Source organism: Symphodus melops (assembly GCF_947650265.1).
Source record: "Symphodus melops genome assembly, chromosome: 7".
Taxonomy (NCBI): domain Eukaryota; kingdom Metazoa; phylum Chordata; class Actinopteri; order Labriformes; family Labridae; genus Symphodus; species Symphodus melops.
This window is the reverse complement of record NC_136697.1, coordinates 21363613-21391470: the sequence shown is the minus strand read 5'-3', so window position 1 is coordinate 21391470 and position 27858 is coordinate 21363613. Positions and strand designations below refer to the sequence as shown.

General features: G+C 39.6%; 2 protein-coding genes across 6 annotated transcripts in view; both read right to left on the bottom strand.

The window, feature by feature from the left end:
* The window catches only part of LOC306827360 (macrophage mannose receptor 1-like), a 36490-nt gene extending 19892 nt beyond the window's left edge, over positions 1 to 16598 (bottom strand). For 2 of the 5 annotated variants that reach the window (XM_079349112.1, XM_079349113.1), the window contains exons 1-22: positions 16376 to 16598; positions 15506 to 15862; positions 15254 to 15424; positions 14703 to 14858; positions 14466 to 14576; positions 13652 to 13789; positions 13377 to 13556; positions 12982 to 13136; positions 12688 to 12801; positions 12066 to 12181; positions 11805 to 11953; positions 11506 to 11708; positions 10935 to 11050; positions 10745 to 10817; positions 10485 to 10638; positions 10288 to 10326; positions 8921 to 9087; positions 8747 to 8808; positions 8082 to 8182; positions 7789 to 7931; positions 7521 to 7623; positions 7081 to 7208 (exon numbers count right to left, since the gene is read on the bottom strand). In XM_079349112.1, the coding sequence (XP_079205238.1) occupies positions 7081 to 7208; positions 7521 to 7623; positions 7789 to 7931; positions 8082 to 8182; positions 8747 to 8808; positions 8921 to 9087; positions 10288 to 10326; positions 10485 to 10638; positions 10745 to 10817; positions 10935 to 11050; positions 11506 to 11708; positions 11805 to 11953; positions 12066 to 12181; positions 12688 to 12801; positions 12982 to 13136; positions 13377 to 13556; positions 13652 to 13789; positions 14466 to 14576; positions 14703 to 14858; positions 15254 to 15424; positions 15506 to 15862; positions 16376 to 16439 (3000 nt within the window). In that variant the 5' untranslated portion in view covers positions 16440 to 16598. The remainder of the gene's footprint in view (positions 1 to 7080; positions 7209 to 7520; positions 7624 to 7788; positions 7932 to 8081; positions 8183 to 8746; positions 8809 to 8920; positions 9088 to 10287; positions 10327 to 10484; positions 10639 to 10744; positions 10818 to 10934; positions 11051 to 11505; positions 11709 to 11804; positions 11954 to 12065; positions 12182 to 12687; positions 12802 to 12981; positions 13137 to 13376; positions 13557 to 13651; positions 13790 to 14465; positions 14577 to 14702; positions 14859 to 15253; positions 15425 to 15505; positions 15863 to 16375) is intronic. The other 3 variants (XM_079349114.1, XM_079349115.1, XM_079349116.1) reach the window with 2 other exon arrangements.
* LOC306827361 (macrophage mannose receptor 1-like) lies at positions 656 to 6653 on the bottom strand. The gene is made up of 8 exons (XM_079349118.1): positions 6380 to 6653; positions 4733 to 4962; positions 3465 to 3630; positions 3202 to 3372; positions 2980 to 3108; positions 1832 to 1990; positions 1338 to 1364; positions 656 to 1249 (listed from the first exon to the last, which is right to left on the bottom strand). Exons 1-8 carry the CDS (start codon positions 6546 to 6548, stop codon positions 1035 to 1037), a joined length of 1266 nt encoding a protein of 421 aa, XP_079205244.1. The 5' UTR covers positions 6549 to 6653; the 3' UTR covers positions 656 to 1034.
* Positions 16599 to 27858: the final 11260 nt, after the last annotated feature.

The window sequence follows — 27858 nt, the reverse complement described above, 5'->3', positions numbered from 1 at the left end:
TTATGACTTGTAAATGTCTTGCAGTTGGTTGATGTGGAGAACTTATGAGAACGAAGGGAGGTCGGGATACTTTGATCACAAATACAAGTACGTTTTTAAGTATAAGTAATGGAAGTATTTACCAATTATTATATTTATACTATGTTTATTTTTTTTTTGTTATTCTCCCCTTCTCTCCATCTGGTTATATGGATTTCAAACCATCCCCTCTTACTGCCCCCAATGCATAAAGACGCTCGTACAGGAACGCAGCCCTTCAACACCCTCAAAATATGTCATTAGTTCCTGCTCATTTCCATTTTGTCTTGTTTATACTGTCGTAAATGTTATCAAATATTTTCACATCCTCACATTGATCTCTCACTTTTACTGTACAAAAAAAAGTAAGTTATCAAAAGACACATTTTAATCATTTAAAAACTGTTTCTAGAGAAGAAACTCAGTGATGAAATGTGAAAATAGACAAACTTTGGCCTGGAAAGTTGTATCAGACATTTAACTCCTTGAGTGTTTAACAAAATAACTAAATAAAGCTATGCATTTTGGGTAGCTTGCTTGAAGCTAGCAGACTGGGGCTTTCTGGGACTTCTGCGACAAGTACTTGGATAATTTGTGCCATGAATACTTATTTTATGTGAGAGGAATGACGATGAACTTCAACGATGACTACATTTATTGTGAATTCAAAAGATAAATCTGTGTTCAGTTTTTTTTTATTGTTCATCAGCTATAATCTGAACAACTAGCAGATAAAAGAAGTCAAAAGAAGAAGAGGCCAACTAAAATGTAAAGGAAATGCGAGTCAAAACATTAGTCGTTACATAAGCACGAAAACCCTTGAGCCGCCTCTAAAGAAGAAAAACATTCACATGCACACATTAAAGGAAGTCTTCATTTTTAAAATAATTCAATAACACTTCATGTCAAAGCTTAACAAAACAGGTTTTTGATCCCTTTTGTTCATTAAAACCATTTCCTTTGCGTGCATGAATTCACAAAGTTCTACCAGCTTCAGGATCTCTTCTTCCACTTTTCTATGCATTTGCTTCAACCAAACTAGGCTGTGACTGTGTGCTGTTAAAGAATATCGGGTTTTGAAAGGCAGATGACAATGGCGCACCAAAGCGGCCAGACCTTTTGACGAGGAGTAATGCGATAACTATGAGGATCACTAAAGCAGTCGCACAAATGACCAGGACGACTGGCAGCATGATGTTGCTGTGGGTTTGGAGAGTCACCGCAGGGCTTGCTGTACAAAATAAACACATGGATGATGAGTCAGCAGAATTAAAGTATTACAATAATCAGATCAGATCAAATAAATTGATATAACTTACTGACTGTTGTTGGTGCCTGTAGTAATACTAGAAAAAAACAAACATGTTTGATTATTACTTTGTAAAGCCGTTTGTTTTTATCAATATTTTACTAATAATTCTTATCAAAACTAGTATTGATAAATATAAAGGTAACTGTTTAGGATCATTTAACATTGAGAAATCGTATTTCATGAGATAAAAGTGCTTTATTAATGAGAAACATCTTAAATGATTTTACTTTAAAAATCTGGACTCTTGAGAACTTTTAAATGCATTTATTTTTTTCCCCATAAATCTTTGTGTTTTCTTTCATAGGGTCATCAGTCTCGGAGAATATTCAAGTTTTATTAATATATATGAATAAAATAAAAGTACTTCTTATTGTTTATTACTTTCTTCCCTCAAGATCTGATTACACCACTTTACATTCCTGGAACTGTAAACGAAACATTGTACATGAGTTTATAAATCTAACATAAACTTCTTCTTAATATATTGTATGATGACCTCACCTTTAGGGGTTTTGCAAATATATCCACTTCCATAGGTGGTCCTTGTAGAGATCCATCTTCCATCATAAACTCTCATTGCTCCATAACTTCTTTCATAAGGTTCACCTAAATCCCAGTTAGTGTAGTCCATGGCTGCTTTATCCAACCAGAGCCATTGGCCTGAGGACAACAAGAGGTAAAGTAGTTATTTTATTCCACAGTTTTTGTTCAGCCTCCAACCCAACTTATTTAAAGGTTTTTCTGCTGAAGGTTTCAAAATCTTTATGTAGAATCAAAAATGCCACAGAGGGAAAAATACTACTCTTGAGTTTCTTTTCGTCATAGTTCAAATAGACTTTTTAATTTTATGCTTGGATAGCATTTGGCTCTGTGACATTCTTTCTTGACTTTGTTCAGATCAGGTTTCCAAGCTTATTTTCCTGAAAACAGTCAAATGTTGTATCTAGAAATGAGGATGTATTAAAGTATTGGTTAAAGGAAAACCCAAATGCATTGGTGTTTTCATCATTACAATAAAAGGAATCTTTTTTAGTTATTTTATAATTTGTCTTCATTCATAAATATATCGTGAACCCAATATTGTGAATGGTACCATATCGTGAGTTGAGTGAATCATTACATCCCGACTGAAGCTGCATGTGTTTTTCCTTCAGGGTCTTTATTCACTCACAACTCTGTTTCACCACAACACTCACTGGATATCACACAATTGACAGCCAATCAACACTGAGGCCTGAGTGTCACTGACATCCAAAGATATGAGCAGTCAGGAGCTAGAAGAGAATCTCGAGTTGAGCATTGAAAGTGCTTTCTGCCCTTGGACAGTGAGGCTCATCTGTGCTGATTGGCACCTCACTGTTGTTGGCTTGAGTGTGTTTAGCCAGTTGCAAATTCCAATATAGATGTTTGTCTTACGACTTATCATGGTGTAAGACTCACACAGTGTGGGAACATTTTCTCTCATGTTTGACAGTTAAAACAAGTTTGAGTTTGTTCAACAGGTGACTTCATCTGCCAAATGAAAAGCCTCTTCTCAATTAGTAGTCAAGTGTATGATGCCAGCATTATATTTATCTGGCACAAGTAATAAACATCGGCTACTGACATACCATGTTGAACAGATGCATCTGTGAATCCCAAAAATTTACCTCTGTGAGTTTTGTACAAGCCGATCCAGAAAAACATCCCATTGTCCATATACAGGTCCTTGTATACGTTGACTTTACTCTGAATAAAGGCTTGCTCTGAGGGCTCTTCAATGCTGACAAGAGATCCACCTTCACCAACAAACAGACAAAAACAGCAGTTTTAAGAGATAGACATCTCAGGGTTTCATTTTAGTGCTCAGACAACTAATAGACAATCCTCACCATTTTGTGCACAATTAGCAGATGCATCGGGCCAACTGTGCCTTTGTAGCATAATCAGGTAACAATTGCCCTTAAATGGCAGCCAGCTGTGCAACTGTCTTCTGGATTGTGGTTCCTCTGGAACATCAGGGCATATTCCAGGAAAGTCAGGTGACTCTGTTGGAGGCACATCTACAAGTGTGGCCAAACAGAGGAGACTTGATTTATTTCAACATTAATCAGACCCACTGAATGTATTAGACTGTACAGTGTAAGAGCCTTACCTGTACTCTTCATACAGACGCTGGCAATGGTCGTATCACAGTCAGAAGTCCTCCATTCTCCATCCACATCCACATAAACGCAGGGTCGGTCCCTTTTTGGTTCCCCTGAACGCCAGTAGGTTGAAGTGAGATGCCAGCCTTCAGTATATCTGAAATATCCACCAGTCTAAAAGCAAAATAGATAATAATAATAATACATTTAATTTGTAAGCGCTTTTACGAGGGCTCAAAGGCACTTTACATGTAAAAAAAATCACAGTAAACAGTTAAAAGCAGTAGAAGAACATTAAAAGACAGAGAAACAGAAAGAGAAGAGGGGAAAGAAGAAGTTAAGTATTAAAAGCTAGTTTATAGAGGTGGGTTTTGAGCATGGTCTTGAAAGTTGGGAGGAGAGGGTGTTTCCTTTAGATGAGCGGAGGTCACGGGAGGGGGTGTGGTGGTGAAGCAGGTCAGTGAGGTAAGGTGGGGCCAGGTTATTTAGTGCTTTGTGTGTGAGGAGGATGATTTTAAACTGTATGTGGTGAGTGATGGGAGTGCAGGTCACGGAGGACGGGGGTGATGTGGTCTCTGGAGCGGGTGTGGGTGAGCAGGCGTGCGGCTGAGTTCTGGATGTATTGCAGTTTATTGAGGAGTTTGGATGGTAAACCATGGAGGATGCTGTTACAGTAATCTAGTCTGGATGTGATGAATGCATGGATGAGAGTTTCTGCAGCAGGGAAAGTGAGTGAGGGGCGGAGGCGGGCAATGTTTTTGAGGTGGAAGAAGGCGGTCCTGGTGATGTGTTTGATGTGGAGGTCGAACCTTAGGTTATTGTCAAAGATGATTCCTAGGTTGCGGGTGTGCGGTGAGGGGGATAGAGAGCAGTTGTCAAAGGTGAGGGAGAAGTTGTGACTGGCTTTGGTGCGGGATGTGGGGTCAATGATGATTATGTCTGATTTATCGCTGTTGAGTTGAAGATAGATGAAACTACATTCATGATATTTTCAAAATACACAGGAGACAGATTATGTTTCAAAGGAAACATCTACGGTAATGAAGAGCACTACATTATTACTATAACATATTATTATTATTGTTATATACATTACTATATTATATGCCTATACACTCAAAGACGAAAGGGACATTTGGAAAAAAAACTAAATGTTCCCTTTCAGAAGTATCAATGTAATTGTACCGATAAGCCTGTCTACATTTGAGACATAGTAAATATTTCAGGCAGAGGCAAATAATGTTTCTATAAGTTTGAGAGAAGCCCTGTCTTGTACCTCGACTGAGTTCAGTCCAATCCACACGGGAGCGTTGAGATTCAGAGTAACCAGGTCAACGTATGTCTTTGACCAGATATTTCGCAGGCTGGCGAGTGTGGCACCATCTTCTTTGCATTGCTTCTGAGCTGCATACCAGCTCATTTTTGTAGTGACAACCTTCACAGAGTCGTTGAAAATGTGGACATAGTTTGTAGTTGTTGGTTCAGGGGAGTCTGGCAGAGAGGGGTCTGCTCAGAGTGAGAAATAACACAAAAAAACAGTGTTTTGTTCATCCTTGAGTCATATTCCTTCTTGTACTGACACTATAGAGTTATTATTGCAAAAAAATTCTGCAAGTCTCACAGGTGACTCAAGTAGAATCTTGAGACACCCAAAGATTCCCAGCCCTACCAATAAATGTTCTACCTGCCACCTTGGATGTTGAGTGAAAATGGTAATTTCAGACCCTGCATGTGGACACATCCTTGTGTCCCAAGAAATCGAGGTAGCTTACAGTGACGTAGCCAAGAGGCTGGTCGAATAGGCTCATCTGTCCTGTTTCCTCGCCCCCTGTAACCTCCACCTCTACACAACCCTACAGCTCCTCCTCCCAGTAGTGGGACTCTCTTCATCTAGAGCGAACCCACCACATGAACTCTTTCCAGGCTTTTTTTCTGCCATTCCCACACAAAAACCTTTTTACTTGATTCAGCACTGGTCAACTTTGTTTCTCTGTATTTGTTAATTGCTTCTTTTTTTTCCTTTTTTGTTTTTATTAAAGTTAGTTGCAGAGGCGACAAAGAAGCACCCACCCGTGTATCAGAGCTTATCAATGTTGGGAGCCACATCAGACACACTCCCTGATAAGTGACCTTCAAGCTGACCTTCTGTCTGTCTGCATGCAGGCAGAAAGTCACCATGTTGTTGTTGATTTTCTGTTCATTATTGAAATAGCTCCTTTTAGAATTTCTATAAAGAAACACTGAGAAGCTTCCGACAGCTGCAGCTCATCCAGAACTCCGCAGCCAGAGTCCTCACCAACACAAAGAGGGTGGAGGACATTACACCTGTGCTTCAATCACTGCACTGGCTGCCTGTGCGTCAGAGGATCGACTTCAAAATCTTTCTACTGGTCTATAAAGCATTGAATGGTCTTGGCCCTAAACACATGTCAGACCTACTTGTAGAATATAAAACATCCAGACTGCTTAGGTCCTCAGGAAGATGTTTCTCAATGTTCCCAGAGTCAGAAGCAAACAAGGTGAAGCAGCTTTAAGTTACTACGCTCCTCACCTGTGGAACAAACTCCCTGAACACCTGCCACACTCAGCTCCTTAAATAAGGCCTTAAAACTTTCATATTCACTCAGGATTTCAATTAGAAATATACTCTCTGCCATACACCAACAAATTAATAGTTTTTAAAAGTTGTTACCTCATCGAGTACTTTTACATTCTTCTGTCTTTCAATGATGTCTTCTTTTGCACTGATTTCTTAATTTCTGTTACACTCTTTCCTTTAGCTTTGTTTGAATGTATTTCTGTTTTTATGTCTATAAAGCACTGTGAATTGCCTTGTTTCTGAACAGCGCTATATAAATAAACTTGCCTTGTCTTTAAAACTGGGCACAGGAAATGTCTTAAAGAAAACAGAGGGAAGGCTCACCAACACTTCGAAGGCAGATGTATCCATTGGTGTCATTGCAGGACTTTAGAGTCCATTTTCCTAATTGCTCAGTATCACGAGTCATCACAACACAAAATCTTGGCTGAAACAAAGAAATCAGAAAAAAATGCAAACACAGAAGCTCCAGGGTCATTTTAAGATGGGACATAATCCATCTTCTGCAATAAAAATTATCTCTGAAAGTCAACTGCTCATATATTGCAGCTGACTTTTGTTACTCACAGAGTGAAAAGAATTTATCTTTCTTCCGTTAAATACTTACATATTACACTTAAATATTTCAGAATTGACGTTTACATCATCACAACACATTTTTAAAGAGTTACGAATGAACGTGTCTCCGCACTAGACTCTCAACCCCCACTTGAAAATCCAGATGTGGTCTTCAAGTAAAGACACATAGTGATAGCCCACTTTTTAATATCATCATCAATCAAGATTTACCTGATATAGTTGAAAATGTCCAAAATGTGAAGTTTGCTGCTATAGAAAATAAGGATATAAGAATGATTTAAAAACATGGTTTGCACAACACAGATGTACCCTCAGCTGCAAAAACAGAGAATACAAATTAAAAAATGTTTAGTTATCTGGCAGAGCAGCGCATCATTTGATTATAATTATTAAATAAATAAATAATTGACATATTATGATGAAGATGCAAAAGTATGTCCACTTACCTTGAAATTCCAGTCGTTGTATCGCTTTGGTTGACCATCAGTCCAATAAGACCGATATTTATCTTTACCATGCAAACCAATCCACAGGTCTGTGTTTGGTGCCTCAGCCATTGACGTGGTCAAAAACACTAAAATCGTTAAACACATTGTTGGTTTACAGCCAAAAGGACTTTTCTGCACGTTTTTTCTCCAATTTTGTTTCAAATAGTCAGTGATTCATCTTCCTTCCAGCCATAGCTAGTTCATGTTTGGATGATAACAATTTGGAAAAACAGTCGAACTGTACTTCCTGAAAGTCGTTTTTTTATAATGCAACTTAAAATGTGCATCAACTTTCAATGATAGGTCCCATTTTCTGTGGCTGAATGTATTTCAACACTAAGTAGACATTTTATGTCGAATTTGCGTCATTTGAAACTCTGTTCAGAATCAAAACAAACCTTGGACATGTCTCGAGTTAATCGAGGCCAGATTTGCTCCCATGGATTTGCATTGTGTCCTTGCTTCCTCCCATGTTTTCCTCTGCTCGTTAATAATGTAACACTGTAAGTGTAAAAAAAAAACAGGTTTTCTTACGATGATTTTTCTGACTGGAGATGATTACAAATATCCTGTATCAGACTGAATGCCCATTCAAGTTCAAACAAAAATCAAATTGTGTGCAATCAATTTCATCCTGTCAAATCAAATTAAAAAGTAACCTCTGACCATTGAGTTCATTTTTTTCCATTTTAGTGGACAGCCACCTTTTGGAGGGACTGATGGTGGTACAGTGGCATGAGCTGGGGGTGTACCATTGCGTTTACAAATGAATCCATGCTCAAATCCACAGTTTCTATTGTGCCACAACCCTGTGGGCCAATCATAAATATTTAATGAACATTTCAGCATAAACAATAATAATCATTTCAACTTTCAAACCATAGTTTAAAGTAACACCATATTAAAATCATTTTAGGAGAATTTACTGGTAAAAAATGTATAATTTTTAGTTTACTCACCCATTGAGTATGTCATGAGAGCACAATTTTCATCATTGTATTCGAAACGAGGTTGACCTTTATCCCACCTCAGAAACACCACTGGAGAACCATCCATCCACCTTTTCAACACAATATGTTGTTGAGTTTAAGAAGAAAAAAACTCTACCTTTCATTCCCATCTTTTCTTTTGTTATGTTATGTTATGTTAGCCCTGATCTTCTATTCCTGCTGCACAGATCTTTACTTTTACAAAAACAATTGTTTATTGCAAGTACCAATCCACAGTCCAATCTTCAGCTCCTCAGTTCTTGAGGGCCCATTTGTTCTACAGTTCTGTTTTCCTGGTCTCACACTTAATCAGCTTTTTACCAGTCACTGCAGCAGACACAGTAAGAAACTAGCAGGTAAACACAATGCTCAGACAGCAGGATATTTTTTAGGTTTTGGGACTGGCATGACCATTCCTATAATTGACAGAAAATTATTGTTTTCTTTGTTGTTGAGCTGAACAGCTGAATTTATAACATCAAATAAAAGACAAGAGGTCACCTAATTTTCATGCAACTATAGCTGGATTAAGCAAACTAACAGTGTAGTTCAGCCCAACTGGATTCAGGCCAGCCTTGCAACATAAACTGTGTTAAATAAACAGTTTGAATAGAGAGCATTTTATTCATACTCACCCATATGTTCTATCAAGATCGACAGTCAGGCCAATCCAGAATGAACGAGGCTGATCATATATCTACACACGGGCAGCAAATGAGTTCAAATATATCCTGAGTTTGATACAGTATATCATTATATTTTAATTGAGGTCATGTTGTTTACAGTTCAAGCATATGATCACTGCTCACCTGTTTCCATAAAAAGACACTCTCAGCTTCACTGTTGATAGTTACCAAGTCGCCATGGTTCTTTTTGCAAAAGTAACGAGCGTCATCCATGGCCAGTGATCGCCTTTCACCAATATAATACTGATTTCCATTCCATTCAAGCCATCCATCTGAGGTCCGATTGTAGGCTACAAACACATCACAATAATTCAACATTTTACAGTGCATGTTTAATTTCAAATGTTTTCATAAAATCAATCAATCATCAGCGTGTCAGTCCCACAATGAATAATCCCTCATGGTGTTTCACGGGGGAAACTGTTCTTAGTGTGTAGACACACTGTACACCACACTGGCTTAACCAAACACGACAAGACATGTATTTTAACAATTCTTATAATTGTAGCAAAGAAAGAACAATTCAAGCCGATTAAAGACTATATCATGAATTAAAAATTGCGTGCCCTGTTCTCAATTTAATTAATACACCATAGAAGGATAAGGATGAGGATAATCTTTTTTTAAGCTAATGTGTAAAAATCTGTTTGAAATTAGGTCTGTGGCCAGGCTGTTTATCAACTCAGTTGCCCATAGCACTGGTGAGCTTGATAGTCATTTTGTAGCACGATGTATTTAACATCTGTTACATCTCTAAAATCAACCACATGAAGTGCAGTTTATGATTTGAAAAGTGTGTGCCTGAAAAGGACAGTAATGTTGCATTAAAGTCAAAATTCAAAATGTAACAGGAAGTGGTTTGAGACAAAACATTTCTCATTCCCATTTCTCAAAAACATTAATACACATTGACAACTTCACACATTTTTTTAAACAGCCCCTTTTTCACCTTCTGCTTTGTTTCACCCAGCAGCGTTGTCTAACAAGAGATCAACATAATTTTCCTTCTAAAAACCTTTAGTCTGCTCTAAACTCTGTGGAGATGTTCAAAGCAGGTGAGGTGACTTTGCAGTGGTTAACTTAAGTAAAATAAGTAAGTAAAGTGAAACCGACAGTTTGACTTGATCACGTGTTTAAGACTCGTGACAGCAGAGAGAAGAGCAGGGAAAAGTAGCTGCAGCTATGTGAAACATGCTTAGTACTTCTAGTTTTTATACATAAATGATGGGTAAAACGTTTACCCGCCTGTGAAGGGAGAGCCCTCTGAAATGTACTGGCCATTTGAGCCGTATTGTCCTCTCACACACTTTACTCTCTCCCCCACTCTCTCTTGCTCTCTTGTGCACTCAGCAATTTTGTGAATAATTTTAAAATTAAATAGAAACAGGTTGGAAATATATTTCAGTGGCCAGAAAGGTACTTCGGCAGCTGACCCAGGTATCATCTATGTGTGGGAAACACTGGGTTGCATTGAAAAATGCCCCACTTACCAGGAGGGACACGGTCTGGAGGAGGATTTGGAGTCAACCCTGCAATGACAAGTACAAGAGATGATAAGATTCATAACTCTAAATAGATTGTTGGATTGATAATGGGCAACACTTGGTGGAGAGAATAATTCCCTGAATAAGTTTAAGGAGAACATTGTCGGAAACCGATCGGAAGGACAAAAGAAATAATATTCTACCTTTCTGGATCTGACACAGCCACTGGAGCCCCTTTTCACAATGTACATCGCTCCAAGACCCTCTGCGATAAAAACGTTGAACATTCATTTGAACACAAGATTCCAAATTGTTTTTATTGTTTGGCTCATCATCTTCCCAGTGCTGGAACTGAAGCTGAAAAACAAGCCCAGAAAAATTATTATTGAACAGATTTTCAATTTAATTGAGGTTGGGATGAACTAAACGTTCAAAGTTGATCAAGTTAAAAGAGGAAACTCACTGGGGATCCATCACTCCATACATATCCAGTGCTTGGGTCAGGGGCACTCAGTCCAATCCAGGCTCTTCCATGGCTAAAAAAAAAAGTACAGATGTACTCTTGTTATTGTCCCGAGCCAACATTTTACTTCTGCAAAAAAAACCCCGAACATATTTTGTTTTAATTTGTAAAATGCGAGGTCAAACAGTACCCCTGTATCGACTTCAGGTCATCCACGCTGTGGATGCTGAGCAGGTCTCCTCCAATGGTCTTGCAGTAATCTCTGGCCTCATACCAAGTCCTACCACTTGGGTATTGTGAAAATACCTGAAAAACAAGACAAAGAGGTTCAGCAGTGGTTTGTCACTTCAAGCTCTGGTCCAACATTTAAATGGATGGTGTTTTATTATTTATGAAGTCTATGTTGCTATTTGAGTGGTTTTATCATTTTCTTATCCGAAATAGCACAAGCACATTATATGTGTACTGTGTAAAGCATTAGAGTGGATAGAAAAGAAGACAAGTAAGGTGCTAAATAAACGCTAAGGATTTAGTTTTTGTAACTCTCGATCCATTATTGACTAATGAATTACATTATTAGTCTGATTAGATAATTAGAGGATGTTTTAGCAATACAAGTTTACCAGGACTACCATTCTGCCACAGCGCATAAATTAACAAACAAAACGTGCCCGAAGTGTGAAATAAACAGTCTGAAATGTTCATTGTACTTCTCCTATTCCTTTTTCAATAAGTATCAGCTTTTTCAAATGTGACTGTACCTTATAGCAGTAGGTTCCTTTTTTAAATTTATTCCACTGAGGTGGACATTTGGGAGGAGTGGTAGGAATAGGTGGTCCAGGGGTCACAACTGCTCCCTCCGCCAGGTGTTTGCAGACATATTTCTCATGTTTAGTGCAGGGCAGCAGATCCCAGAGGCCAGCAAAAATTCCAGTTGTCATGGCAACGCAGCCTTGTCTACTACCTACCGTATTTTATAAGAAGAAAATTTTGTAGAATGTAAATTTATGAAGCAATTTTCTATCAGATGACAGAGTTGGAGTGTGAAGTTCTGTTATACCAGGCATTTGAGCGTTCCAGTGTGTAAACTGCACAGAGTCTGTGTTGGTCCACACAAATTCATCCACATCTTTCTGGTTTGAGAGCCCGAGCCAAAAGTGCTTCTCTGGTCTCCACCCTAACAAACTGATGAGGAATGCATTGTCCACCCTGGAGATATTTACACAAGTCATATTAACAGGAATTTCATGTCACCCAGCTGAAAAATGTTTTTTACGTAAAATAAATGCCAATACATGAAACCAAAAATCGATGTTCTTACCGATTTGAAACATCGGCTAAATAAGAATTGTAAGTCTTGCAGTGAGCCGCAGCTTCATTAAAAGTTTTGGACTGTGTTCCTATGAAGTAACAATATGAGCCTTGTCTTCTCCATCCCTGAATTGATGAAAAAAATGCGAAAGAACTTATGAGTCTTAATCATTTTGCATTTCAACCTGATTTATGTTATCCAATTAACTTTTCAAACCACAAACAGACCTACTCACTACAGTACCAAAAATATTCTATAAATCAAATACTGGTCTAAATACATGTAAAGGTTTTTTTTTAAATTAAACTAATTGATTTTAAGTCTGAATTTTTTTAATAAAAAAGTATTTCTGCTAAAAAATGGTCAACTTAAATTCATTTGAAGATGTTCCAACATCCACCTGTTCTTGCAGGTGCAATATAAAGTTTTTATTAAAGTTTCTTTGTAAATGAGACAACTACAGCTCTTGCGTTACTTTAGTTTACCTGAGAGCTTTGTTTCTCCTGGAGACAACTTGAACACTGAGCTCAAACAGACCTGTGTAAGGTCACTGGAAGTTTATATGCTACACCTATGTTAAACTTTGAGATTTACCCAACAAGAGATAAACCTTGCATTAAACTTCACGCACAGTTCTGCAGCCTTCGTCCATCACAACTTCATCTCCTGTGGCCGTTGTGGAACTCAACTTCATGCAAATGAATCCATGTTTCTCCTCACACACCCGGTCAGCCCAGTTCCCAGTCTGCATCAACATCCAATTAAAATCTTTATTTTACAAATCAATGTATTGGTCGAGACATCATTTGATAAACTGCAGTGCCAAAAACAGGACTCCTTCTGTGTCACCACTTTTTCTTTATCATTTAATGTTATCTACATATTCATAAAAGGAAATGGTAAATATCGAATTGAGGCTGCTTACCTCCCCCCTGATGAGAACACAGTCTTTTATATCAGTGGAGACAGCAGGCTTCCCAAACTCCCAGCTTGTAAAACTGACAGTTGAGTGATCAGCCCATTCATACAGCTTCTCTGTTTTCCTGTCATTCAGTCCAATCCAAAGCTCATCAGTGGAAGCTGCACACAGATAATAAACGATCTTTTTATCAAATATTAAATATTTTATCAAAAATTACACTTTGTATTGTTTCATCACTATAAAATGTACACCTGCTGAGTGAGCCAGATTTGATTGACTACATTAATTGTTTTTTTATTTATTCTATATTTGGCTTTGGAGATGTGCTTCATGTGAAGGCTCGTAATGCAAAAATGATAAGATCACAATTCCTTTTACATAATACTAAATTCACATACCAAATCCAAGTTGAGAGTTGACAAAGCTTTGGTCTTCCACACTGTGAATGCTGGCAAGGTCTCCTCCTCTGTTACGACAATCCCTCTGAGCATCAGGCCACATTTTCAGAGTGTGATTGAGGTAGAAGCAGTGTCCATTGTAGGGAATCCAAGGACTTGAACAAAATCCTGTTTCAGCAGCTGTTCATTTATGGAACAGAAATATCAAATTCACTGATAATAGAGCTGAACAGTTTCCAGAGGATGTATGGACTCTAATAGCTCCACATCTTTACCTTTCGTAGGCACTACCTCCCTGGCTTTGCTGTAGCAGATGTACCCTAGTTTTCTGCTGCAAGGGAAACTTTGCCAGTTGTAGCGTACAGCAGGAGCAATCATTGCACAGTTGTGTCCAGGATCAGGAAGAGGATGTCCTGAAAGAAGATCATCATTAATTTAAATATAGCCCATGTATGACTGAAGTCACATTTAAAGAAACATTTAAAACAAGCAAACTTGAATTTCCCTCGGGATCAATAAAGTATCTGTCTTTCTATCAATCTATCAATCAATCTATCTATCTATCTATCTATCTATCTATCTATCTATCTATCTATCTATCTATCTATCTATCTATCTATCTATCTATCTATCTATCTATCTATCTATCTATCTATCTATCTATCTATCTATCAATCAATCAATCTATCTATCTATCTATCTATCTATCTAACACAAATAAGATTAATTACAGTCTTTATCTTCAACTCTTATCAAGAGAACACAAACAAAGCGCAAAAACATTTTTAGTTTTCTCCAGAAGCCTGTCCCATTCTAAAAAGCACACTTTATGTCATGTTTACTTTGTGGCTTTCACACGTTGTTCCTATAAGGGCAATTGCATGTCTATTCTCATTTTATGGTTTTAAATCTGAATGTCACAGGCTGCCAAGAGCATTTAAATACACTTTTCAAAACGAGTAGTACAAAAGGAATTACAACACTAATTTTCCAATGTTATTACTCAATTCAAATCCTATGTTGGTGTATTTTACTTGCCAACTTTTTGTTGCTTGAGTTTCAAGTATTTCTTCTTGAAAATAAACCTACCTGAGTCCCATTTCATATAGCGGTAAGGCCTTCCATTAGACCACTTCCAGCCATGTCCTGGATCCATGATAAGTCCAGTCCACAGCTTATTACTCCCAAACCCTAGTAGTGCTTTTACAAATATAGCAATGAAAAGAAAAATGAAATGTTATTTAAACAAAATAATTTGTAATAATTGTGTTTGCCTGGATCCCCACTCTCTCTACTTTGTTTAGTGATGAAATACTTTGAGCATACCTGTGACATAGGCCTGCTCATTGGGATCAGTGATACTGAGCAGGGAGGCACCCTGCTGTTGGCAGCTGGTCTCCGCCTGAGGCCAAGTAAGAGCTGACTGAGTGTTGAGCTGGTAGTATGCTCCTGTTGTTGGGTGTACATTCCAGTCTACTTTTGCTGATTGGGTAGACAAATATGGAGAAGTTATGTTTCCATTAAATTAACAATTTGCAGTATTTTAAAGATTAATATATCAGAAGGTATCAAATGTAGCCTGTGTATGAATTTATGTCATGATTTATATAATAGAGAAGAGTCAAAATTCCCCATGGTTTGTTTTTCCTTCACTCTTAACACTAACGAGATAACGCTATAGGACATTTTAGGCAACGTTTGCCCAAGTGCCAGCTGTTTGCCAAACAGTGGACTAAATCTAAATCCGTTTGTTTTTTTTGTGGAAACTTTTGTAATCTGTTTTCTGTTTTTCCCAGTCTGGATCTTCTCTGTTAAAGGCACTTCAGTTTTACATTTGACCAAGGACAGCACCTACTATTTTTTTTCAGACCACCTACATGTAACGGGGCAGTAGCCCCAGAGTTCACTTTGATATTTTGTTTCCACAGCACACCATAGATGATTTCCTGGTGAGTCAGTCGTAGTGCAGTCTGAGTGCCACTGGTCTTTGTACTGGAATGGAAACATGCAAGGCATCCCAGCTGCATTCCCACCAATGGAATAAAGTTCTTATTGGAGATAAGAACAAAACAAAGATTAGTTTCTCATTATTTGCAATGATTCACATTTTCTCTAAGAGATGGATGTACCTCTGTATGTTCTTGTGCAGGCACCACTGGAGCTTCCTGAAATGGTGAGGTAGCTTTTGGACCCAACAGTTCTGGAGAGAACTGCTGTGTTATCTGCAGTAAGCTCAATGAATAACTCTTGATCTTTAAGAGCCAGCACAGTTTCATTCTTGCATTCCCACTTTTGAAGTTCACTGTTTTCATCACAATTGTAAAGGGTTATTTCACTTCCAACACTTTTCCCTTGGACGCCCAGGCACTTATTCCTTTGGTGAACCAGAAGTCGGTCACCAGTCGTCCACCGAATTTCATTGCAGAAGTTATTTGTTTTAACCAAACAAAACCCAGTGGCCTTGTTGGTAAGTTGAAATGGGGAATCTGTTCAGGCAGATAAATGTTTGTTGCAGATGAATTCAGAAAACAATTGTTTAACAGTCCATCACAGGGTTTTTTCAGTTGTGTCTAATTTGATTAATAAGCAAACAAAGTCTAAACATTCAATTATTGTAAAATGTAGATACTATAGCTGAAACTATAAAAGCGCCATAAAGTATTGCAAACTAGTAATTTTCAATAAAGGCTGCAGTATGCATCACACAATGGAAATATGATTTAAATAATATGTTATTTAAAAAGGTTTAACTATAGATTTCAAGTTGTAAAATAAAAGATTTTTTACAAGCAATTATTCTACATCTATCCTGAGCCTCAGTCTTTGATCATATATTTTATATTAAAATCTCATTGAATTGAACTGATTAAATTCAAAGTTCAAATAGATTATATTTAGAGAATAATGACATCTCTTTGTAAGACAAACCTGTCTCAGAGATGAAAGTACACATGCACACAAACAGTAAAACAAAAGGAGGGAATGTTGGAATACTATACCATCTAAAGCCAAACACCATAGTGTTTGGATTAAGAGCAGGAAGGCTGTAAAAGTTATCCTCATGGTTGAATTTTTTTCTAAAGTTTCTTACAGAAGCAGATCGTGTCCAATCATCTCCCACAGGATAGAAGAGCTGTTTACCAAAGGACATTCACAATCCAAGCTCAATAGTACTGACAAATCAAAGTGACTTTTTATATTTGCGTGAGATTAGTTCCTTAATCACTGTATTTAAGGCAAACAAGGGGGAGTCAAATTACTATGACACTCCCCTCAAAAAAAAAAAAAAAAAAACCCCAAATGCTGACATTTGCAGACCTGGCTGTTTCAATTCCCTATTTTTATGATTTAGAATTTCATAAAACGTTTCTTTTCTAGATTATGTAAGATTTAGCAGCTCTGGCTTGTGAAACCCCATGGGAAAAATTCTGTTTGGCTGTCGTGTTAATGTTTGTAATCCTGTGTACATTAGCATAATTAGCTTTTGTGTGTGAATCCAAGTTTGTTTTAGAATCGGTTAAATTTATGAGGTTTGCCCAATCATTAGTCAGGGCTAAACGTTTTCCTCCCATTTGAATCAATACCAATCATTAAAACAAGCAGAGGCAAGAAATTACCATCCCAAACTAGTGCTCGTGGTCCCCTCAGCAAGCAGTAAGTGTTTCTCTCCGGCAGCAAACTCTAATATCAACAAACCGATTTATGTAAAAATCTAAATACTTATCTGCTGAGAAGAATCTTTAAATAGATTAATAACTTCAGAAAAGTGACTCATTTGTGCCAATCAGTCACGGCCTGGTAATTGCAAAAAGCTAGCTCTTTTAGCTTAGTAGATAATAAATGGAGCAGCAACAAATTCAGCCAGTCTCAAAGATGACTGGAGTAGACTGAATTATGTGCTAATTCAAAAACAGACGTTGAATCATGCATCCAATCGAAAAACAGGTTCTGAATCGAATAGTGGGACACCCAAAGATGACCAGCTCTACAATGCATTGTGCTTATAATAGTGAAATGTCCCTCTGTTTATGTGAGGCCTGTGTTATGTGAGGTATGTTTGTGGACAGTAGGCACCCCCCCTCTCATATTATTTAGGTATTTTTGTTTTGTCAGTTGTCAAGTCGCATTGTTAAATATATCTGTACAAAGGCACTGTGATATTTTTAGTGGGTATAATTGTGGATCGAAGAAGTACAAAGTGTAACACAGGCACTTTTGGGGCAGCTCAGGGCAGCACAGGGGTCTTTGATGCCATGCGTAGCTCAGTTAACCTAGACGTCCGAGAGTGTGCAGCCACGTGAAGTTCATGTTTGTGTCTCTGTGTTTCAGAGAAAATTAAAGAAATATAAAAAACCCATGCACGCTTGGTCCTTCGTGTATAAGTGTGCAACAAATATTGAAGGCACCACTGGGATGATTAGCGTCGAGTAAAGTGTGACAACGTGCACGGAGAAGTCTGAGTGATGACGACGGGGGCGTGCAGCCTCAGGGGCGCGGTCGCATCCGCGGCAAGCATGCAAGAGTTGGAGGAGATAGCAGAAACAGTGTCACAGAGACTATGGCTGCTACCGATGGATCAGCTCAAAGAGGTGTGTGTTTTTGCCAAGATCTCAAGTGAAAGTGTCACAAGTAGACGAGCGTTAATCAGATTAATCACCGGATCCATGGACAGTGTTATCGATGGTGAAGATGAAGATGTTGCAATGTATTTTCTAAAGTCACTATTAAATACAGTGGAGCAAAGTAAAGAGAACACTTTAACTATTGAAAGTCAAGAAAATACAGAGGACACAACACAAGAAATTCAGGAAACCATGAAAGAAGTGAGTTTCGAGGAAAAATATTCACAGCTACAGCAAAACAGTCTAGCTCTGCAAGATGAAGTGAGAAAGTTGAGTGAAAAACTGAACAGTACACCTCAAAGTCCATCTTCAGATTCACTAAGTGTGCAACCTGCAGCTGTGAACAGACTTCCTGAAGTGACAATAAGAAGAGAATTCAAGATTTGTGGCCAGATCGGGGAAAAAGGACAAAAAGACAGACTCTCATTCACAAATCTGATGCATCAAATTGACAGAGGTCTGAGTAAAGGACACAGCGAAGTTGAAGTGATGGAGGCAGTGATCAAGTCGATCAGCCCAGGTTTGAGTATCCGAGACATGTTAGAGATTAAAAGTGATCTAACCCTTCCCCAGTTAAAATCTATTTTAAAAGGACATTTTAAAGAGGACAGCTCAACAGATTTGTACCACAGATTGGTGAACATGACACAAGACAGTCGTGAGTCACCTCAAAACTTCCTCTTTAGAGCTATTGAGTTAAAAGAGAGACTGTTACTTGCGTCAAGAGAAGTTGAATCAGAAGAACAGTATAGTCCTGAGCTCATACAGAAGAAATTCTTAAGATCTGTCAGTACTGGACTGTTAAGTGACCATATTAAGTTTCAGCTTAAGCAGTTTCTTGATGACCAGGGAGTGACAGACGACATACTTGTTGACAAAATGAATGAAGCAGCTAGTGTTGAGTTAGAAAGACAGTCTAAGCAAAGGAAGAACACAAGCAGCAAAGGACCAAAAGTAAATGAGCTACAGACAGAAATGCAACACAGTCAGCAGGGTCAGAGTGTAGCCAAAGCCAGCATAGGGGTTCAAGAGCAATAGGCTGAAGTGATGAAGCCTAAAAGCCGTAAAGCACCTGTGACTAGCTCGAGAGATTCTGAGTTTTATGAGACAGTTTAGTTGCTTAGAGAAGAGAAATTAGGAAAAGCATAGCTAACTCACAAGGGCCCACCCGCCAGAATAAAACAAGTTTTAAGCAGGGATGTAAAGTCTGTAGGGAGCAAGAAATAGGTGACCAGTGTGAACACTGTTTCAAGTGTGGAGAGTCAGGGCACTTTTCTAGAGGCTGTAGGGGACAAAGGAGACTGGTAGGGAAATCTGACGGCATGAATGTGACAATACAGACGGTCAAACCACAAGAACCACTGACTCCTCGCCAAGCTGAACCAGAAGATAGAGTGCACGAGCTTCTGTGTGATCGCATCAGGCAGCTTGAGGCGGAGCTGGAGAAAAGTGGGGAGGCTCAGCAGACTGTAGGTGCTACTTACGCCAGCCATCTCTCCTTACGTCGCAGAGCCAAGTTAAAAGCTCTCATCGGGAAAAAGTGCATTGTGGATTGTTTCTTTGATGGAGTAGCAACACAAGCTCTGTGGGACACAGGATCCCAGGTAACAATCATCAATGAAAACTGGAGAAAGTCCTGTCTTCCACACACCAGGTTGAGAGGCATGGATGAGCTTCTGGATGAAGATGAGACTCTTGTTGGTAAAGCTGCAAACCAGACATCCATCCCGTTTGCAGGGTAGGTTGAACTGAAGTTTTAAGTTGAAATCAAACAAGGGCCCGCAGCCAGAGCTACTTGTACCAGTTCTTGTCTCTGATGAGCCAGGAGTAGCAGAACCACCAATCATCGGCGACAATGTTATCGAGCATGTGGTAATGAACGGAATGGAGCAGCACCCTGAAGTTACAACTGCTGTGGTAGGAGAAGCTTTCTCTATTGACTGTAAAAAAGCTAATGTGTTGATTCAGCTGTTGCAGAGTCGTGAGCAGAATGGCAGGGAAGGTGCTGTGAAAGTTGGAGGAATAAAGACAGTGATTCCAGCAGGACAGACAAGAGAGGTCAAGTGTAATGTACGTACAAGTCCCCTCTCCACAAAACAGGAAGTCCTTTTTGAACCAGAGGAGATCCCAAAGTGGCCAGAGGGGCTGACAATTACAGAGACTGTTATCTGTCTACAGAAAGGAAACTGGTCCAAGGTAACTATTCCTGTTACTAATGATAGCAACTATGACATTACCCTCATCCCTCGCACTGTGCTAGGTCAGCTACAGCAAATCAAGGCTATTTACCCAGTAGATGTTAGACCAGCCAACATTCCTGAGAACACAGTTGTAACACCGGGTACAAGCAAAGAGTCAGACAGCAAAGTTAGTTCTCCTGACAGCTACAAAGAGGATCACAGGCAACAAATAACATCGAAACATGAGTTATGGGATCCTCCAGTTTCAGTGGATCATCTGACACCTGATCAACAACAGAAAGTGAAACAGATGCTACGAGAAGAATGTAATGCATTTTCAAAAGATGAGAACGATGTGGGATGCATTCCATCTCTGCAGTTGAAAATCAGACTGAGTGACACGACTCCAGTAAGACGCACCTACACCTCAGTTCCAAAACCGCTACACAAGGAGGTGAAGGAGTATTTAGAGGATCTGCTTAATAAAGGATGGATTACAAAATCTAGGTCTCCATACTCATCACCCATAGTCTGTGTGCGCAAGAAGGATGGAAGTTTGCGTTTATGTGTGGACTACAGAGAGCTAAATCAAAAATCCATCCCTGATCGTCACCCCATCCCTCGAGTGCAAGACATGTTGAACAGCTTGAGTGGCAGTGTGTGGTTTTCAGTACTGGACCAGGGCAAGGCATATCACCAGGGTTTTCTTGAGGAGAGCAGCAGACCACTAACAGCCTTTATAACACCTTGGGGTTTGTACGAGTGGGTCAGGATTCCCTTCGGCCTGTCCTCGGCTCCAGCAGAGTTTCAGCGCAGCATGGAGGAGTGCCTCACAGGTTTGAGAGATGAATCATCACAACCATATTTGGATGACAATCTTGTCCACAGTAAGTCTTTTGACGATCATCTACACGACATGAGAGAAGTGTTAAGTCGTTATCAGGCACACGGAGTGAAGCTGACAGCTAAAAAGTGTGAAGTGTTTAAAGACAGAGTTAGATTCCTCGGAAAGATTGTATCAAAAAATGGCTATTGCATGGATCCAGCTGAAATAGCACCAGTGCAAGTGCTTAAAGATCGCAAGCCTGAGACTGTTGGAGACGTGAGGAAATGTTAGGATTCCTATCATACTATCGCCAGTACATCCCCAACTTCTCACGCATTGCTAAGCCACTGTACAGCTTGCTTGCCAAAGAGAATATTACAAGTAGTAAAGTCAAAGAACAAAATGTGAGTAGGAGCAGGGGGAAACACAAAAAAACAGACCAGTTACCTTCAAGTCAGCAGATCACCTGGAAAGAGAACCACCAGGAAGTGCTCTGCCAGCTTTTAGATTACCTGTTGAGTCCACCTCTCCTAGGTTACCCCGATTTTGAGAAGCCGTTTGTGCTGCACTGTGACGCTTCGCAAGAGGGGCTCGGTGCAGTACTGTACCAGAGACAACAAGGCAGGTTGGTTGTTATCGGCTATGGATCACGAACACTAACCGCTCCCGAAAAGAATTACCACCTCCATTCTGGGAAGTTAGAGTTCTTAGCAATGAAGTGGGCGATCTGCGAAAGATTTAGAGAGTACTTGTACTATGCACCTTCATTCACTGTCTACACCGATAACAATCCCTTAACGTATGTTTTGACAACAGCGAAGCTGAATGCCACAACTCACCGGTGGATTGCTGAGTTAGCAGATTTCAACTTCTCTATCAAGTACAGGCCTGGTAAAGCAAATGGAGATGCGGATGGCTTGTCACGTATGCCACTGGACATGGAGCAGTAAATGAAGACATGCTCATAGGAAATGGAACCAGAGGTAATAACCACAGTCACACAGACACTCCAACTTGAATCATGTGAACGTGAGCCCTGGATGTGTCCAGTCACAATCACTGCGGCATGTAAGGATGTAGAGAGTGAAAGAGTAGCATCCCCAGTGAAGGAGATCCCCATGGAAACATTAAGAAAAGCACAACAGAATGACCCAGTCATTGGAAAGGTGTGTGAGTATGTCATCAAAGGACAGTGGCCTCCTGTTAAAGGAAGAGTCAGGCGTGATGACATCTATGTGTTCATGAGAGACAAAAATAAGTTGTAGATGACGGAAGAAGGCATCCTGTACAGAAAGTCAGTGACTCGAGATCAACTAGTGTTACCCAAAACATTCCATCATCTGATTTACAGAGAACTGCATGAAGAGATGGGACATCTGGGAGTTGAGCGAACACTAAGTTTGATCCGTGATCGATTCTTTTGGCCTCATATGCAAAGAGATGTGGATCATTATGTGACCAAAGTGTGTAGCTGCTTGAAGCGAAAACGCCCTAACAAGCAAACCAGAGCACCGCTTGTGAATATAGTGACCACATACCCATTTGAAATGGTATCGATCGACTACTTGCATCTAGAGAGCTGTAAAGGAGGATATGAGTATATTCTGGTTGTAGTAGACCATTTTACACGCTTCGCCCAAGCATATGCATGCACCAACAAGTCAGCAAAGACAGCAGCTGAAAAGATCTTTGGAGACTTCGTACTCAAGTTTGGGTTTCCAGCTAAGTTGCATCACGACCAAGGTCGAGAGTTCGAGAATAAGCTGTTTTCTAAGTTGGAAGAATACAGTGGCATTCAAGGCTCCCGCACAACACCTTATCACGCAGCAGGAAACGGACAAGCCGAGAGATTTAACAGAACACTGCTCTCTATGCTGAGAAATCTGACAGAGGAAGCCAAGTCTGACTGGAAGAGCTCCTTAGCGAAAGTTGTGCACGCATATAATTGTACACGCAGTGAAGCAACAGGATTTGCGCCATACTACCTTCTTTATGGAAGGAACCCCAGGCTTCCAATTCACATGATGTTTGGCCTAAAACCAAGTGACCAGAGCCCTTCACACAGTGACTATGCAAGCAAGTGGAGAAAAAGGAAGCAAGACGCATACAGGTTAGCATCAAAGACTGTTCAGGACCAGCAAAATAGAGCAAAGAAACACTACGACAGAAAGATCTTTGGAGGAGAGCTTCAGCCAGGATGCAGAGTTCTGGTGAGAAATGTGAGGGACAGAGGAGGACCTGGAAAACTCAGAGCGTACTGGGAGGATCAAGTTTATGTGGTGATTGAAAGGAAACACAAAGACAGTCCTGTATATGTGGTACAAGCTGAGAAAGGCCCAGGAAAGAGTCCTGCACAGAAACATGTTACTGCCCTGTGATTTCCTGCCAGTAGCGGAGCATGACAAGTGTGCAAAGAGAAAAACAAAGAAAGCATCCAATCCAGACAAGAGGAGAAAACAGACAACGCAAAGAGACATCTTGAGGGAGAGAGATATTGACATCAGTTCTGAGGATGAAAATGAATGGAAAGCCATTATGATTCATCCAGCAAGATCATCCGACCACATCGAAAGTCAGTTGACGAAGGAGGCTGAGGGCTTTCAGCCACAAGAAAATGACAGAGAATGGGAGCAAGACGACGAGAGAGCTGAACGGCGAGACCAGGAAGACGACATCTGGATGGTGCCAGAGGTGGAGAATGGAGACGCAGCCGCTGAGCCAGAGGGGTCATCTGAGGAAGCAGACGAGAACGTGCCATCATCTGATGAAGCAGACGAGGGAGGCTCTGAGACGCAGCCAGCTTCTGCGAGGAAATATCCTTTACGACAGAGAAACCCACCTAAAACACTAACATATAACACGCTAGGGCAACCATCAGTTACACATAGGAAGCAGTAATGTTACGAGAGGAAGTGAAAGATAAGTTAATAGTCACATGTTAAGTTCAGGGTAGTGACAGAATAAATAAGTTCATGGCAAAGCTTAGGGCTAGTGTTACAAGGTAAATTCATATAGGATAGGATATAAATGCATTTGACAAGTTTAGTACCAGAAAGTAGACCTCGAACATATTAAAAGACACTGGGATGTGTGTAAGGCATACAGTTGCATATGTGGGTCTGTATGAAATTGGTTATTGGTAGTAATATGGTTTCCACCTTACAGTCCAAGATACTAACCCGCAAAATGGTGGAGTAGAACTTCAGGTGTCACCAGGCCAGTGATGTCTGATGGTCACACATGACGTGAAGAGGGTGATGTACGTCATGTCATAGACTGTGGTTGTGCAGAGAGTATCATGAAAGACTGACTCCCATTTCACCTACATCTCTAACCAATGAGTTGAAGACTGGAAGATTCTGGGACATTCTTAATGTCGAGACGACATTTATTTTGGAGGGGAGAGTGTGAGGCCTGTGTTATGTGAGGCATGTTTGTGGACAGTAGGCACCCCCCCTCTCATATTATTTAAGTATTTTTGTTTTGTCAGTTGTCAAGTCGCATTGTTAAATATATCTGTACAAAGGCACTGTGATATTTTTAGTGGGTATAATTGTGGATCAAAGAAGTACAAAGTGTAACACAGGCACTTTTGGGGCAGCTCAGGGCAGCACAGGGGTCTTTGATGCCATGCGTAGCTCAGTTAACCTAGACGTCCGAGAGTGTGCAGCCACGCAAAGTTGATATGTTGTGTCTCTGTGTTTCAGGTAAGAAAAGTGATGTAAGTGACAGTAGAAAATCCACAGTTAGCCTTCTTTAATATTTACTGTGTGTATGTGTGTGCAGAATATTTGTATCATTGTTTGAGAGGCATAAGCATTATTTTTGAAGAGCGGGTCTTTGATGCCATGCGTAGCTCAGTTAACCTAGACGTCCGAGTGTGCAGCCACGTGAAGTTGATGTTTGTGTCTCTGTGTTTCAGAGAAGATTAAAGAATCATAAAAATCCCATGCACGCTTGGTCCTTCGTGTATAAGTGTGCAACATTTCTAGTTTGTCATTGAACCACAATAAACCAATAAACCAAACCTGGTTTCTTCAACCTTCGCTTGGAAGCAAAAAATAGCCTTAACATTTGAAAGAAACAATGATTTGACATTTATTGTGATAATTTGAGTAATTAGAACATTTCGGAATAAGATTTTAAGTCATCACCCAGCCCAAATTTACAAACCAAATTTGACAAAACCATCAAATATGATAACTGATTGATGCCACACCTATGCATGGCTTTGGATTAGTTTAATGGCATAGGCTCATGTGTCTTATAAGGTCCCTGTGAAATGATCTGTAATTCAATTGATATGTATGTTTAATCCCTTGACGCCTATTGTCGTGAATTTGCATCAAACCGCTTCTGCTCCAAATGCAGCCAAAAAGCATCCGTATTCCTCCACCTGCCTTTAAATACTATCCGAGGAAACATTTGCAAGCAGTAGTTTGTCATAGGATCAGTTGGAGACAGAACAACATCCGTTTGATGTGCTATGTATGTGCTATTTTTATATAAACGTTCTCAACTTGATTTTGCATCAACTTGAAAGCAGAAAGACATGTAAAAAAATGTTTTAATACTTGAAAACAAATTCAGGCAAATTCAAGGAGTCAATGCTGCCTCACATGGTGACCTGGACACTACTTGTTTCAACACATGCGGTTAAAAAAAACGCATGCCTGCACTTTTTTCTAAACCGAAGTACTGCACTTTGAGAACAAGCGGGTTGAGAAATAGATAAAAACAATAGCTCGAGGCGTCTATGGCCTAGTGGTTAGGCTGTGACCAGGGTTGCAAAATCCTGGTACTTTTCAAGGTTGGAAATGGGAATTACCTTTAATGGAAATAGCAGGAATTTATGGGAATAAATGGGCATAATGTGGAATTAAAATGTTGAAGGTTGGCCCTTAAAGGGAACTTAAATTTAGTTGTATTATAGATGTGGTATCCTGACATTTATTTGTAGTAAATAATTATTGATACTTACCTGCTTAATCACCATGGTTACTCCTGTTGAAGTTTAATGTGATGAGTACTCTTGCTGGTCCACTAGGTGGCCGTCACACCATGTTATCAGTCAGCGCAGAAGAACAGAAGTGTTTTGGCTGTAGACGCCTGTGTTCCGTTCTCTCTAGTTTCGTTGTGCCGTCACAAGTGTGTGTACCAGGTTACGCTCTTTCAGTCAGTAAAAGTTTTACTTAAAACTTGGACGTGTGGACATTCGTTTCATCTCACGATGCAACAATAAATATAATATAATGTATTTTAGCATATGCTTGATCCAAACAAAATTTCCTTCATGTACACTTGATGTTCCTCAGTCACATGCACATACAGACTGCTTACTGCAGGGCTATTGAGACAATGTCCACTACCTGCCACACCCCCCACATGCACTGTGCACTCCTCCATCACGCACAGATGAGTGCTCATCTCTAGTTTCAAAATCCAGACTGGACTCGCTTTTGTCACGACTAGGGCAGAAACACAAGGAGGAGGACCCATGTGCAGAAAACAAAATATTTATTAAACAAAAGGCAAAACAAAAGCTTACTTAAATAATAAATCCAAAAAAAACACAAGGAGCAAATCAAGGTAATCCACAGGGGCAGGGAGACAAACCACACCAACAGACTACAAAAGACACTGACTTCCAGAGACAATGAACTGACACAGAGGGTAACAAAGACAAAGACTAAATAGACATGAGGTAATCAGACACAGGTGAGACTAATTACACAGGTGAGGACAATCAGGGCAATCACACAGGCGGGAAACACAAGGAACAAAGAACACACGACCAGAACACTAGAGGATGAGCAAAAAGTAAAACCAAACACTGACAACACGACCTAAACCAGATATTACAAAATAAAACAGGAAACACTAAAGACTAGACTTAAAACACAACACAGGAAATAAACTTACAGGCAACATAGGAGGACACAGGGAAACACACTAAAGACTAAAGTAAACACAAGACTATGACACATTAAAGCACACAAGGGAAACGATCAACACTAGGAAACACTAAGTAAAGAATGAAAACTAAAACAAGATGAAACACAGAACCAAACCATGATAGCTTTCTTCTTTTGGCTGTACATGTAAAATTACTCTCCGTTGTTAAACTGCCATTGGTAAATAGAACCACAAAGTACTTTTGTCACAATACCAAAATGTTAGGTTGGCTACCGATTCCAAGGTAATAACTGGACCTATACTGGTTAGATGCCTGATATCGAATCAATCTAGTGTCCGCCAGGGTTTGTCACATTTTAGAATCCACAGTTTACCAATAATAAGTGTTAAAACAATCTGACACTATGAATCCACAATAGTAGAAGTGATTTCAAACATAAGGTAGTAGCCCTGTACAAACCAATTAGCTCTTTCCAAAAATAGCATGATTTTGAAAGTAGCGTTCCCTCAGTGCTACATCTACAAACACCCCCTCCCCCCTGTGCTCCCTCAAAAGTGTGGGCTAGTGCACACAAGGTTTAAATAAAGATCAGTAGTAAATAGTGAGACGTAATTGGTTCATCAAATTGGTACCTCATGGCAGAGATCGGTCGAAGTTTTTAAAGGCTTACAACTACTACTTACAGATGATGGATTATCTTTGTTCCTTTTTTAGAGCACATGAATTATTAATGTCTGTCAGTACCTTTTTGAAAATGTCAACCAAAATTTAAAAGTGTAGCTAGAAGAAATTACCCACCTTGTCTGTACTTTGTTGATTTGGAAATCAATTGTTCTAATGTGCTTGCCGTGCTATTCAGGATGCCATGTGGGGATCTTACGGACATGCTACTATAACACAACTGGAATGTATCTCATTAAACATAATGAAGAATTTA

Excerpts from the sequence above, each read along its gene's own strand:
- LOC306827361 (XM_079349118.1), bottom strand. The coding sequence starts at position 6,548 with ATGTCCCATCTTAAAATGACCCTGGAGCTTCTGTGTTTGCATTTTTTT. Across the intron at positions 1,991-2,979 it reads CTTGTACAAAACTCACAGAG|GCCAATGGCTCTGGTTGGAT; the intron begins GTAAATTTTTGG and ends TGTTGTCCTCAG. Across the intron at positions 1,250-1,337 it reads ACAGGCACCAACAACAGTCA|CAAGCCCTGCGGTGACTCTC; the intron begins GTAAGTTATATC and ends TATTTTGTACAG.